At 38.5% G+C, this 14,034-nt stretch overlaps 1 protein-coding gene and 1 long non-coding RNA gene across 7 annotated transcripts in view; one reads left to right on the top strand and one right to left on the bottom strand.

Moving 5' to 3' along the window:
* Positions 1-3,081, top strand: part of CCDC192 (coiled-coil domain containing 192) — a 175,509-nt gene extending 172,428 nt beyond the window's left edge. For 4 of the 5 annotated variants that reach the window (XM_072957532.1, XM_072957533.1, XM_015247658.3 and 1 more), the window contains one exon: positions 2,744-3,081. In XM_072957532.1, coding sequence (XP_072813633.1) covers positions 2,744-3,030 — 287 coding nt within the window. In that variant the 3' untranslated portion in view covers positions 3,031-3,081. The remainder of the gene's footprint in view (positions 1-2,743) is intronic. The other variant, XR_012069828.1, reaches the window with a different exon arrangement.
* LOC107034508 (uncharacterized) overlaps positions 1-14,034 on the bottom strand; it is a 340,267-nt gene that overhangs the window by 321,122 nt on the left and 5,111 nt on the right. Inside the window, exon 1 of one of the 2 annotated variants that reach the window (XR_012069846.1) lies at positions 1,451-1,502. The exons of the other annotated variant lie outside the window; for it this stretch is intronic. This is a non-coding gene — a long non-coding RNA (uncharacterized lncRNA). Of the gene's footprint in view, positions 1-1,450; positions 1,503-14,034 lie in introns of those variants that run through there. 2 annotated transcript variants of the gene reach the window in all.

The following is a 14,034-nucleotide window of genomic DNA, read 5'->3' as shown; positions in this document are numbered from 1 at the left end:
CATACTGTATAGCACAGGAATTCAGTATCTTGTAGTAACCTATAATGAAAAAGAATGTTCATGTATGATGGAAGCATGCTGTAAACCAGAAACTGACACACTGTAAACTGACTATACTTCAATAAAATATATATATATACACACACATATATATAAAGAATTCAGTGGAAAAGTATTCTACCTATCTTGCATTATTTAAAAAGTATTTTTGACCACTTTGCCTTTCAGAATGGCACTCAACTCCTTTCTTCATTATGCAAATCTGTAGAAAATAACTTCTCCTAAAGAGAAAGTAAAAACTGAGGGAAAAAAAGATTTAAAAAGAGGTAGAAAAGAAAGGAGAAGTTGACAGGCACAGACCGGAAGAGACACTCCTGATGCCCCGCGTCCCCAAGCCTCACGGAAGCCCAGTCTTCCCCATCCTGCCTGCTGTTCCTTTCCTTACCATCTTTCTCACTGCCTCTTCCCATCTATTTTTTCCTCTCCTGTTGAAAATCACTTCAACCCATAAGAACGCATTCTCCCAAGCCCAGGTTTTCCACGTCTTCACCTTGCGGAGTAAACAAATTATCTATGTGCTAATGGTCGAGGACCAGCAAGCCTCCCAAATAACTATTAACGATCCCGCTACAAGATCACATGCACCTGGGTCTCAAAGCGTGCCTTACCCAAATGGAAACTCCAGCCCAGCACTACCCAACAGAAATACGAGACACAAATGATATTTTACATTTTCTAGCAGCCACATTTCTAAAAAGCAAACACAAATGAGTAAAACGGATTTTTAAAAATATATCTTAGCACAGCATATCAAAATATACCATTTTAAAAGGGACAGACTGGGATTTCAAAATTGTAGAATAGATAAACAAGATTACACTGTATAGCACAGGGAAATATACACAAAATGTTATGATAAATCACAGAGAAAAAAATGTGACAATGAGTGTGTATATGTCCATGAATGACTGAAAAATTGTGCTGAACACTGGAATTTGACACAACACTGTAAAATGATTATGAATCAATAAAAAATGTAAAAAAAATACCATTTTAATACACATTCAATTTTTAAAATTTAATCAGATATTTCCCATTATTTTCAAACTGTCCTCCAAATCCAAAGTGTATTTCATACTTACAGCGCATCTCAATTCAGACCAGTGCCATCCAGTTGCTCAGTGGCCACACGTGGCTAGTGGCGACCGTACTAGGCAGCAAAGCTCCGAGCTGAGGCCGGGCATACCCACAGATCTGAGGAAGGCCCTGCTCCGCTCCTGGGCCTGAAAGTACAGCCCCACTGCAGAGGCCACAAATTAAACGCTCCTTCGAGATTTGAGGGGTTTTTTCATTGCTTTTTAAGAATACTCAAACTACCACCTCCTTAAATATTACTGTTAGGGTTTCAAATATTCAGAGAAAAATTCCTCCATGAGTTTTTGAAACGTACCAGTTAGCTAGTAATAATTTGTAGGAGCTCTCCCTCAGGACACGCCGCTCTCCTCTCCTCGCTCTTGCGATGCCGAAGCATCGTGCCCATGCGCAAGTCGGTGCTCGCGTTTTTTGCCCCGTGATCTCGCGAGAGTGATGATTGCCAATTAGTTTTATTTGCTGAGAAATGGGTGAGTCCTCGTCTGCGTGGAGTACCGCAGAAAAGCAGGTGTGGAGGTACCCGATGGTAGCAGGCTTTTGTATCCTGGACTGTTAGGTTTCTTTTGGGTGCAGCTGATGGGTTTGTTTTCACTGGGGATTGAGTAAAGGCTGGACCTTCAATTTTAGTCATCAGCTGTCGACAACATGTGTCAGGTTCACTCATATTCTCTTGGCTCAATTATTCCTGGGATTATCCTCAAGCCCTTGACATCCCTTATTTCTTACAGCTGAAGCTGCCTTTTACACACCTCTGAGGAATTATGTTAATGGTAGAAATTTCATGATGCGAGTGGTGAGGAGGGTAGGGCTGCTCACGTCTAGTAGAATGAGGTTTCCTTTCAGCAGCTACATTTGTTTGATGACTGCCAGCCACAAATCTTTCACCTCTTTGAACCCCTCTCCCCTTCCTCACTCAAACCTTTATCTTTATCTGAGGGGTTAGCTGATAGAAATTGATAAAGATAAGCTTTTACATCAAGAAAGTACTTCTAATTTTATTTAAGACATGCCAGAAAGTCTTCAGACCCAAAAACAAATTAAAACTCTATACCATGCTAATAGAATTTTCCTGATCACCTCAAATTACACCCCTGCCAACTTTAAAGCTGACTTGGGTTAAAAAAAAAACTAGTCTTTTCTCACTCTCACTTTTCCCAGAAGGGGCAGTGGCAGCATTTTTCCCCCAGTCAAATTAAAATTCACATTCAAGTGTATTTCTACTTGATTGTAACTCTTGTGACTCTTAAGGAAAAAGATAACATGAAATTTGAGATGGCTATTGTTTGTAGATTGCATAGTCAAGGACAGCTCATTCTCATGGTTAATTGCAAGTTAAATGTGTATAAAAGAGTTGGCAAAGACGGATTCTCCTCCCTCTCCAGAGGCTTCTACGTTCTTTTTTCACAAGCACCCAGAGTCCTTCCCCACACTGGGTCCAGATTCCGTTCTCAGCCTATCTGACCAGATGATGCAACATCTGTGTTCTCTTTTAAGAACGTGAGAAATGAAGCTTTTTCATCTTCCCTCTCTTTGACTGCTGGGAAATCCAATTAAAAATACTCAGACTTTGCTTTTCTTGTTTGCTATATAGAAGGCAGGTTGCTGGGAGTGTCCTGTGGTGGTCTCCCACCTGTGGAAGAAGGTGATCGGAAAATCAGCCTGATCATGGAGTTGTCAACCCAGGTTTCCCTTCAGACTGAGAAGATCACTCAGCTGGAAGAAGTTTTAGAGGAAAAGGAAAGGAAGATTCAGCAGCTGGAAGCCGAGCAGGAGCCCCATCCCTTCCTGGAGGTCGAGGACTCTGCAGAATGTTTACAAGAAGCCCCAGTTTTCCTTGATAATAGCATCACTCCTGTGGTCTATGATGAGGATATGTAAAGATTCCCAGTAAGAAAACAATAAAGGTTTGTTAAGTGTCACCAAGGTAAAGTCCAGAGTGCAAGAAGTCTCCTTATTGGCAAACTCAAGTTCAAGTTCATGGGTTTGACTGTATCCTATAAGGTTCACATTGGAAGGAAACAAAAAATGAGGAGTCTTCAGATGCCAACACTTAATGTTTCCCTTTTAGATATTCATCACACAATCCACACAGCTGTAGAATACTATGTTTTTAGACATTCCTGGTAACATAGAGAGAGGGAAAAACACAAAACTAGACAGATGGTCAAAGAGCTTAGCATCATTCTCTTACCAAAGGTTTGTCACACTGCAAGGGAGGGCTGGCATGAATCCCATTTTAGTATATAGCTCAATGGTGAACAGAAAGCCATTGTGGAGGGCAAGCTTCAAACAGGGGAATGTTAGGGTCTGAAAAGTAGAACCATTGCCAGCAGAGGAAATAGCTATGATGTCTGTCCTTCTGTGTCCTCTGGAATATATTTCTCTATGGCATGTATTTTATTAACATTTAGCAAGGGTAGAAATGAAATAAAACCAAAGAAGTCAAAAGAAAGAAAGAATGGATGAATCAGAGCTGCAGTCCTTTGGGGAAAGTGTCCTGGGACCGCATTTCCTTGGGAAAACAAATAATACTGATTCTTTCTTTATGAGCAAGACCAAGACCAAAGCAAAATATACTATTATGATTGTACCCAGGAGCTGTGGACAGCACAAAATGATGTCAGGAAAAACAGAGGATGAGCAAAGGAAAGTCACCCTGTAATTAATGGAATAGAAAATATCATATTCCTCTTCCAGGCATCCCTTTCAAATGAACTATCTCCCATCCAAAGAGAGCAGCTAAGCACTAACTTTAAGACCTTGGTACTTAATTCTAACTCTCCTAGTACAGCATGACTCAGGCAAACAGCTATAGCTCTCCCATGAGTCTGACTGTATTGCTACATCTTGATTTAATTCAATCAGTTCAACAGATACTCATTAAAACTCTTCTACCAGGCACAGTAATAGATGTTAGAAATATCATAGCAAACATGAAAATCACAATTTTTTTTATCATTCAGGACTTCATAGACACAGTGAAGAGTCTCTTTAAAGTGAGGGTGATTGCAATAAAAGACGAAAAATGGAAGAGAAACGTGGATGAACTGCTTAGCACTGCTTTAGTAGAGCTCTTAAATTAACTAAGCAGGAGTGATCAGTAAGAATGCATATTCCTAGACTCGAGTGTATGGCCCAGGAATATCCATTTTAACAAACATGCAGTATTCCTGATGAACATATTCCAGGAACTGCATTTTAAGACACATTGATTTAGGGCTGGATTCAAGCAGAGCTGTCACACTTTTGTTCCCAGATTAAAAGACTATCCCCAGAGGAGAATTGCTCCTTGAAAACCAGGGGGAGAAGTCTTCGACAGTATGTAAAGAGTACAAAATCTGATTATGAATCCTGACCATCTGCAAAACAAAGTTTCCAAACCTGACTTTTTTTTAAAGGAAGTAACTGGGTTTGGGGCTCATGGTAGTTTTGCAATATTGACTCTAGAGTTTCATTACAAAAACAAAAACGAACACAAACAAACAAACACCACAGGTTCTACTAGTAGGTTCTGTTTTCTTATGAAACTAGAATTCTCCTGTATTTGTATATAACTTCAGAGTTTCACCTGAAATGCCTGCATGTATGTTCAGGTATAGTTCATTATCAGAAATGAAACCCACTTACAACTCTGTGATAATGAATACACACCTACCACAGAAAATGACTCAGAGCACTTTTCCAAGTTTCCAAAAGAAGTTTTTCCATGGAGTCTACATCAGCCCCTACAAAGCTCACTTCAGAAGTCCCTTGATTCTGGTCCCTCCTTCTCATGTCCTCAAAACCTACGGTCCCCTGGGTCTTTCATGCTTCTCTGGTACAGACCAGATCTCCCTGCTCCAGTCTTGAAGTTCTGCCCATTGCATCTGACACCATGGTAACACTGAAGGTTGCCATGTTTTTACTGTGCATTTCTGTAGAAAGCCTTAAATCTTTCAGTTTGTTAAGAGTGGACTATCTCCAAGACAAACTCTCATCTCTGCAATTTTGATGTGTTGTTATGACAATCAAGTCTCCATCTCTTTATTTCACCAAAGATTGTCTTAATCCCATGGGATACTGAGGCTGAGAAAGTTGAAAAATAGAGAGGGAGAGAAAAAGAAAATGCCATCACACCCCAAATAGGAGGGTGTTTGCTTCTAGATTAATTTCCCCCAGCTAATGCCTTGGCTAGCCCTCAGCATGAAAGTAGCCTTACAGTGGAGATAAAATAACAGACAGAGCTAGAACTGCTGTTAATAATTAATTGAGCCTGTCACCTGTAAATATCTAAGGACCAGCCACTGAAAAAGAAAGCATGGAGGGTCATATTACCCTGCTAACCCGTCTTTACAAGAAACTGATCTTGACTCAGGTCTAGGTTATCCTCAAATCAGAAGTGGGGAGATTTGGTCCATAGGTGAACAGACTTACCTCTGTGACATCTTAGTAACAAGAACTCTTTAAATATCCAGGTTTTATGGGATGTGGGAGGCAGTGAGAAAAAGTGTTGCAGACCTCTGGCTCTGAGGCATTGTTAAGCGAAAAATATGACATTACTTGCTGATCATTTATGCCACTGTATGCCCCCCAAAGTTCATTTCCATTTTCTGCCATTTCTCCAGAGAATTGGATTGTGCCAAATACCTGCATCAGACAAACTAAAAATCAGATTATAGCCCACACTGTAAGCCAAAGTCTCATTTTCTTAGGAGCAAGTGGATTGCTGAAGTAGACTACTGACCTGTAAACTATCTGGTGTAAATATCACAAGGTGATTAGCATGCTGATGACCTTGTTTCTTAATGAAAATTTAGCAAATCACCAGGTAATGTATCTGGTTCAAAATAATTGAAAATCCAAAAAATCATAATATTTAACAAGTAACTAAAGCCATTCTCGAAATATTCTAAAGATTTTTACAGAAATATATACATAGTTTTCATTCTCCTTTTTCATTACTTATGAACTTTCCTCAGAGAGAAAGTTAAGTTGAATGTGTGGTCTGTCTAATTAAATAAACGTTGGATTTAACAATTTACTTTCATTGTGATGTACATGGTAAGCTGAAATCATGGTAACACACTTGTTAAAGACTAGCAGGAACTCAAGTCATTGGAGAAACCGACCCAGAAATGTGACAGAGGTGCTCTAGGATTCAATGAAGTTCAGCAAAAGCAAAGAAACTATAATATTCCTGCTTAAATGCATTTCTGGGAAAGAATGAATTCAATCAGGTTTTAGTCATCTCCCACAGTCTCTGCTTATTCCAAAACCCAATCATTTGCTTCTACATTACACTGAAGTAAAGAATTTTTGCTTTAACTCAATAAATAGAGAAGTGCTGATGAACGTTGCAGGCCCAAGTCAAAGTAATATTTATTTGGCAATTATCAAGTATAGGGACTGCAGAGGCAAAAATATTCCAAAAGACATAAGAAAACAAACATTGTTAAAGGACTTGGAAAATCAGATGCCTGAGATTCAAAAAGTCCAACTCTCATAATCTGAAAAAATTAGACAAAAAAAAGTAAATTGTAAAGAATAAATCATTATTATAATTGTCTCCCGGCTATACAACAAAGTCTTTTATTAAGATTTCCCATACACAAGAGAACTTTTTTGCTCATAGAGGAAAATCAAGTTCAAGTAGGAAATAACCTTTTTAAAATAAAAGTACTAGTACACTGGGACAAAGTTCACAGCAAAAGACAGGGCTGGCCATGAGATTTCCCATACCTAATGAAACTAGGACATTTATGGTAAAACAAAACAAAACCAAAAACAGTTCTTATTCCCAGTTTCCCAGAGAAATTGAGCATCTGGAGTTAGATACTCAACAGCATGAACCTGTGGCAGGATGACATTTAATTGTCTGACCATTTCCATCCCAAAGGTTTACATTTGTTTTTTATTTAACAAAGAATGACCCTTAGTGCTCAAATCCAATAACATCAATCCTTTTTTCTTGGATGGAAAAAAATCACATGATGTATTATCTAATAATTCTTGAACCCATTTTCTTAAATGTCACAAATAAGCTTAAACAAGAGTTTGTTATCTGATGTCACCTTTTTCTAAGAATGATGATATCACAGGCAAAGGATGTCAGCTGGGTCCAAGCTTCCACTGAGTCGTACTCCCCTTGAAACCGATAGAAATCCCACCTTCCTGGTGACTCAACACCTCAATCTAACATTCTCACCCTGAACCACTGCAGCTTCAGAGAATGTCTGTCACTGTCATCGCCTCCTGCCACACTGTGACTGCCTACACCCCGCCCCACTTCTGCTCTGATACCCTGATGGGCTCAGCCAGGATCAGAAGCATCTCCCTTAGCTCCTTGAAGCACAGCCAAATCAGTCTGTGGTATTTGACAAAACCTCATCAAATGCTTGTGAATAATCAAGATATGGTGCAAAAAGTCACACAGTTAGTTCAAGTAACTCACAGGCCTAAACTTAAGATCACAAGTTCCTTCTTTGTTCTCAACAGATTTCCATGTGGCAGACACCAGCTCAACCACTACCCATGCATTTCACTGCTGACAGCCTATTTCTTCCCCCAGAGAAAGGAGCAGGTTTTTACTTCTCCTAGTCCAAAGCTGTTCATCTTGAACCCCAGGATGATTAATGATGACAATATTCTTCTTCTGGAGAAAAGTCTACCCCACCCACAGGGTGTGGTCTCTAGCCTCCATGGGTTCTAAACATATGTCCTAAAACCTGGGTTATTCAAGCTTAAATAACGCCCTTTGTGGGATACCAACAGTCCTATGGATATCTATGCTTAGGAGGAAATGATCCCAATGTATACTACTTTACAGAACGCTAAGTATCAGCCTATACTTCTGCATTCTTCTGTAGGTAACGGCACCTTCATCATCAAGAAGGAGAAGCAACGATTTGCTTCACATTCCTGTAATTAAATAACCATCTTTGTAATTTTTCTAATATAAGGGAAGGCTTCTCCAAGGGTGAATTAAAATCATAACTCTAGAAATCCAGCTGCTGGTAACTTATACGGGAATTCTTGCACAAAACAAAGTCTCTTTCCCTGCCACGGCACCCTCTACCACTCCAAGGACCATACGGAGCAGCATCACTATAAATCAAACTAGAAATCTTCTCACCACACTGCCATTTTTGGTATAAGTTTCTGGTTTTTTTTAAGTAGATTAATAGCCAGATGTATGTTCTCTCATTCACTCAACAAATATTTACTGAGGACTTACTATGAGCTTGTACTTATTATATGCTCTATCAATCATGTCAGATGTTTAAATTTAGCCCAAGTTTATATATGGAATAATAGAGAGTTTATTTTGGTTTTAGAGATGTTTACTATAGCTTTTAAGTATGTTAAATAGGAAGTTCAAGAAATAGCTACTAAAAAAGAAATCAGGAGAGGGAAAAGTTCTCTATCACAGTTTCTTTTATAAATACATAGGAAATTGGTTAGAGGGTTTTTTTTAACCCTCCATGGACTTTCTTGAGTAGATGAATGCTACTTTGTAGGGGTGAACAACTTCCAGAGAGTCAGGTCATACACAGTCTAGTCTGCAGGAGACTGCAGGTTCAGATGCCTGAAGGAAGGTCAGGGGATGCAGAAGGGCTGTGGCTCCCTTTCCACTTTATTGAAGAAGCCAGGAATTTAAATTAATCTAATTATCTTCTGGGAGTTACTCGACCATATTATTTTACAATAGAAACTTAGACTCATTCCAAAAGGTTGTTCTTGAGATTGCATCTTACTGAAATCTTTAACAAATAGAGATCCTAAAGAAAGAAAAAAAATGTTTTTCCATCTCGATGTTTGCTCCACAATTTTGAGACACAGCGTTTATCTCCTGAGACATCAGAGTGTTTGTGAATCAGGAGCTCAGGCTGTGGAAGGCCTGTCTGTAATGGCAGGAGTTGTTTGAAGCATCAGGCCATACTAATGGATTCCTGAAATCTAATCAAATATTGAAACTGAAAAGTGTAATTTGAGAGAAAATGTTCCATTCTTCTATTTTTTCAGTAAGAACTGAAGAACTCAGTGCATACCAAGAAAACAGAATTAGGTTTAAAAAGAGAATCATTGTCTATACTGAAGTTTCTTTTCTTTAGTAATCAAAGTCAGAAGATAAAATACTCGGGTTACAAACCAAAAACCTGGAAAATCTCTTCTGTGTGATGAACCCAAAGAAAATCTGTTCTCTTTAGCACCGTATTCACCTTTAACAGGTTGGAATATCGTGATACTTTTTCCCGAAGAAAACTGAGGTAAATTCATAAGAGTTCTGAGTTCCAACACACAAATGTTCTGTTACTCTAATGAACTCTCTATAGGAGGAATAAATCCTTAGATGAAATGAAAATTGCTAAGTTCCTAGTTGGAAAATAGAGAAACAAGTTATTTATTTATTTTTGGGTCTACTATAGTTGGCTTTCTATATGCTTGATTAAATTATGAGTGTTTCAACTGTGTATTGAGCAGGTACTACTATAATTAACTATAGTTGTTAAACACTAAACAGAGAACTGCCAATCTGAACTTCTCAGCCCTTCCCCAGATACAGGAAAACAGAGAGTTGAATGTTTTGTGTGTTTCCAGCCAGCGCTAGTGATAGTGAGGTTTGTTATAGGATGAGTTTGGCGGAATTTTCCCAAGAGCGAAGTTAATTAGAATTTGCCCTAAAGTGAGATAACGTGGTAAAGCACATGTCTTATATATATTAGATGCTCATAGATACTTTTTCATCCTTCCTGATGATCTAAATAGCATTGGACTAAAAGGACTATTATGGCATTTTTATAAAATAAGCAACTTAATTTTCCTGCCAGTTTGAGAGCACCTTATGAGATTCTTCATTGTGTTACCTTTTTTTCTTTTTTGCAAGAAGTTTACCAATCACAGTGGGTTGGACAATGAAATGGCATTAACATACCTTTCACCTTGAAAACAATCCACACATGATTGAGAACTATTATTTTAAATGCATTTGAAAATGTGCAATACTTTCCTATCTCCAACAACAGGCTTTCGTAAGTAATGTATATATAATGTAATATCTAGAGTAAACTTCTGAAAAAGCTATACAAAGAGATATAGATAAGTCAAATCCATAAGTCTATTTTCTATGTCTGTGAGTCTGTTTTTATTTGGTAAATAACTTCACTTGTCTCTTTTTTTAGATTCCACATATAAATGATATCATCTAATATTTGTCTTTCTCTATCTGACTTACAGGTTAAATGCCCTTATGCATATTTCAAACTTCAAAAAGCAGATACAGAGAAAATAAACTCAAAATGGATCAAAGATTTAAACATAAGACAAGATACAATAAACCTCCTAGAAGAAAATACAGGCAAAACATTATCTGACACACATCTAAAAAATGTTCTCCTAGGGCAGTCTACCCAAACAATAGAAATAAAAGCAAGAATAAACAAATGGGACCTAATGAAACTTACAAGCTTCTGCACATTAAAGGAAACCATATGTAAAACAAAAAAACAACCTATGGAATGGGAGAAAATTTTTGCAAATGAAACCGACAAAGGCTTGATCTCCAGAATATATAAGCAGCTCATATGACTTAATAAGAAAAAAACAAACAACCCAATCCAAAAATGGGCAGAAGACCTAAACAAGCAATTCTCCAAGGAAGAAATACAAATGATCAATAGGCTCATTGATCAATATTACTAATTATGCTCAATATCAATGATTATCAGGGACATGCAAATCAAAACTACCATGAGGTATCACCTCACACCAGTCAGAATGGCCAGCATTCAAAAGTCCACAAATGACAAATGCTGGAGAGGCTGTGGAGAAAGGGGAACTGTCCTACACTGCTGTGGGAATGCAGTTTGGTGCAGCCACTGTGGAAAACAGTATGGAGACTCCTCAAAAGACTAGGAATAGAGTTACCATATGACCCAGGAATCCCGCTCCTGGGCATCTACCCAGAAGGAACCCTAATTCAAAATGACACCTGCACCTCAATGTTCATAGCAGCACTATTTACAATAGCCAAGACATGGAAACAGCCTAAATGTCCATCAACAGATGACTGGATAAAGAAGAGGTGGTATATTTATACAATGGAATACTATTCAGCCATAAAAACCGACAACATAATGCCATTTGCAGCAACATGGATGTCCCGGGAGAATGTCATTCTAAGTGAATTAAACCAGAAAGAGAAAGAAAAATACCATATGAGATTGCTCATATGCAGAATCTAAAAAACAAAACAAAGCATAAATACAAAACAGAAACAGACTCATAGACATAGAATACAAAGTTGTGGTTGCCAAGGGGGCGGAGGGTGGGAAGGGATAGACTGGGATTTCAAAATTGTAGAATAGATAAACAAGATTATACTGTATAGCACAGGGAAATATATACAAGATCTTATGGTAGCTCACAGAGAAAAAAAATGTAACAATGAATACATGTATGTTCATGTATAATTAAAAAATTGTGCTCTACACTGGAATTTGACACAACATTGTAAAATGACTGTAAGTCAATAAAAAAAAAGTTAAAAAAAAAAGCAGATATAGAGAAAATCTTCAATGAAGCCAAAAGAAAAGATAATGTCTTACCGATACAGGAATAAGGATAAGAATTATATTGGACTTCTTGTCAGAAACCATGCAAGTAAGAAAAAAGTTAAATATTTAAAGTGTTGAAAGAAAAAAGCCATCAACCCAGAATTTTTTTATCAGTGACATAATTCTTTAAAGATGAAAGTGAACTGAAAACTTTCTTAGAAAAGCAAAATTTCAGAAAAGGAGAACATATTAGTGGTTGCCAGGTATTAAGGGTGCGAAAAGAAAGTGCATGTGGTTATATTAAGGCAACATGAAGATCCTTGTGGTGATGGAAATGTTCTGTCCCTTGACTATATCAATGTCAATATCCTGGTTGTGGTATTATACTGTAGTTTTGCAAGGTGTTGCCACTACAGAGACTAGGTAAAGGATATACAGGATCTCCGTATTATTTCTTACAACAGCATGTGAATCTATAAAGATCTCAAATAAAAAACTTAATAGGAAAAAAATTCTGTTCAGGATTGTTTCTTCTTTATCCTCATCCTGGGGTTGATGCTAATAGGCTCAGAGAGGATGTAAGCAGATGGCAGCCCTGCAGCAGTGGGCAGCAGGTGTCTTTGTGTTAGGACCATGCTGGCTTCCTGCTCCAGATGTGACTCATTCTGTTCTATCTTTTTTGCTTTGTTTTGTTTTTTACTGAAGTATAGTTGATTCACGATGTTAGTTTTAGTTATGCAGCAAGACGATTCAGTTATACATATGCACATATAAATACATCTTATTCCTATGGTGTTTGGAAGGGCTGCAAACCTTGCTCTGGCTCCCAGATAGTATCCTGGTGTCCATCTGCTAGCATGTGGCCTCAATCCCCTGGTCATGATGTAATTCCTCATTCCTGCCACAGGACCTCCAGAGCCCAGTGGCTCCCCTCAGCTTACATCAGTGACCTGCTCCTGGGGGCCTTTTGAGTGCCTTTGCCCACAACTTCACGTGCACGTAAAACTGAAGAAACTGTCTCTGGCCCCAACTACCTCGAGACATTGTGCCACTGGTTTTCACCAATACCTGCCAGCTGTCATATCAGAATGGCATGGGAGGGAGGGAAGTGTCTTTTCCCTGGAAATTGCTGTTCCCTGGCCCAAATCCTGGTTATTCGTTTCTGTTTTCCAAATGGCACACTTAACAAGGGATTTCCTCACGTCCACATTCTCCCAGACTTGACTATAAAAGAAACTGGTTGTACAAGGATGCTTGTGAATTTTCTTGTCTTCCATCTAAACCAGCAGTTTTGAACCTAAGAGCCAAGAATATGCCACCTTGTTATTCAGGTTTCATGAATAGCTTTTATCATGTTGAGATATGTTCCCTCTATACCCACTTTGGTTAGAGTTTTTATCATAAATGGTGTCAAATTTTATCAAATGCTTTTCTGTATATATTGAGATGATCGTGTAATTTTTGCCTTTCTCTTATTGATGTGGGGGATCACGTTGATTGATTTGTGTGTGTTGAACCATCCTTGTGTCCCTGGGATGAATCCAACTTGATCATGGTGTATTATCTTTTCGTGTCTTTGGATTCTGTTTGCTAACATTTTGTTGAGTTATTCAGGTTTCATAATGTCTTCCCGTCCCCCAAGCAATGTGCAACTGTGTCTAACTTATTTGGCTTGATGAGAAATATCTTCGGGTAATGAAGCTGAGAGAAGAGATTTAAACAGCACGTCAAAAGGAAAAAGCACATCAATTAATACGTTGGGAGGGGGAATTACGTCATTACAGTAAAATTAAGGGTCAAGTACAGTAAAGTGAAGGGTATGCAGGCAGTGCTCCCAAGGTACCACCCTTCCCACAGCATATAGAGCCTCGGCTACTGGGCCTCCTCTGTGAACACTGCATACAATTTATTTTCAAAGATAATCTAGCAGGCCTTAAGACTCAGGAGCTCTTTGGAATGCCTCATGTTTCATGTTTGTTAAAGAAAGGAAGAAATACATGGAAGAAAAAGACAAAAGTAGAGGAAACCCTTACGAAACCTGAAGGAAATGGACCATTTGCAAACCCTTGTCTTAATTTTCTCTTGACAATAAAGCTTCTCTTTTCCTTTCCTCTGTGTTGTCCTTCAACTTCCGGGTACCGTTCACTGCCCTGAACCTCTGTTTCCCTCGGACCCTTCGTGATGCCTCCGTGCTGCACACACAAATTTCCTTTTCAGAAGCTCTGCTCTGGCAGTATACTTGTTTGGTACTTACCAGCTGCTTGCTAAGTCACTTCACATCCTGGTGCACAGAACACCATACATAATTAACACTCTGAATTCCCTATAAATATCCAAGCCAATGTCCCCT

The sequence above is a fragment of the Vicugna pacos genome, chromosome 3, assembly GCF_048564905.1.
Source record: "Vicugna pacos chromosome 3, VicPac4, whole genome shotgun sequence".
NCBI classification, from domain to species: Eukaryota; Metazoa; Chordata; class Mammalia; order Artiodactyla; family Camelidae; genus Vicugna; species Vicugna pacos.
The sequence above is the reverse complement of the archived record's forward strand: the minus strand, read 5'-3'. Positions and strand labels throughout refer to the sequence as shown.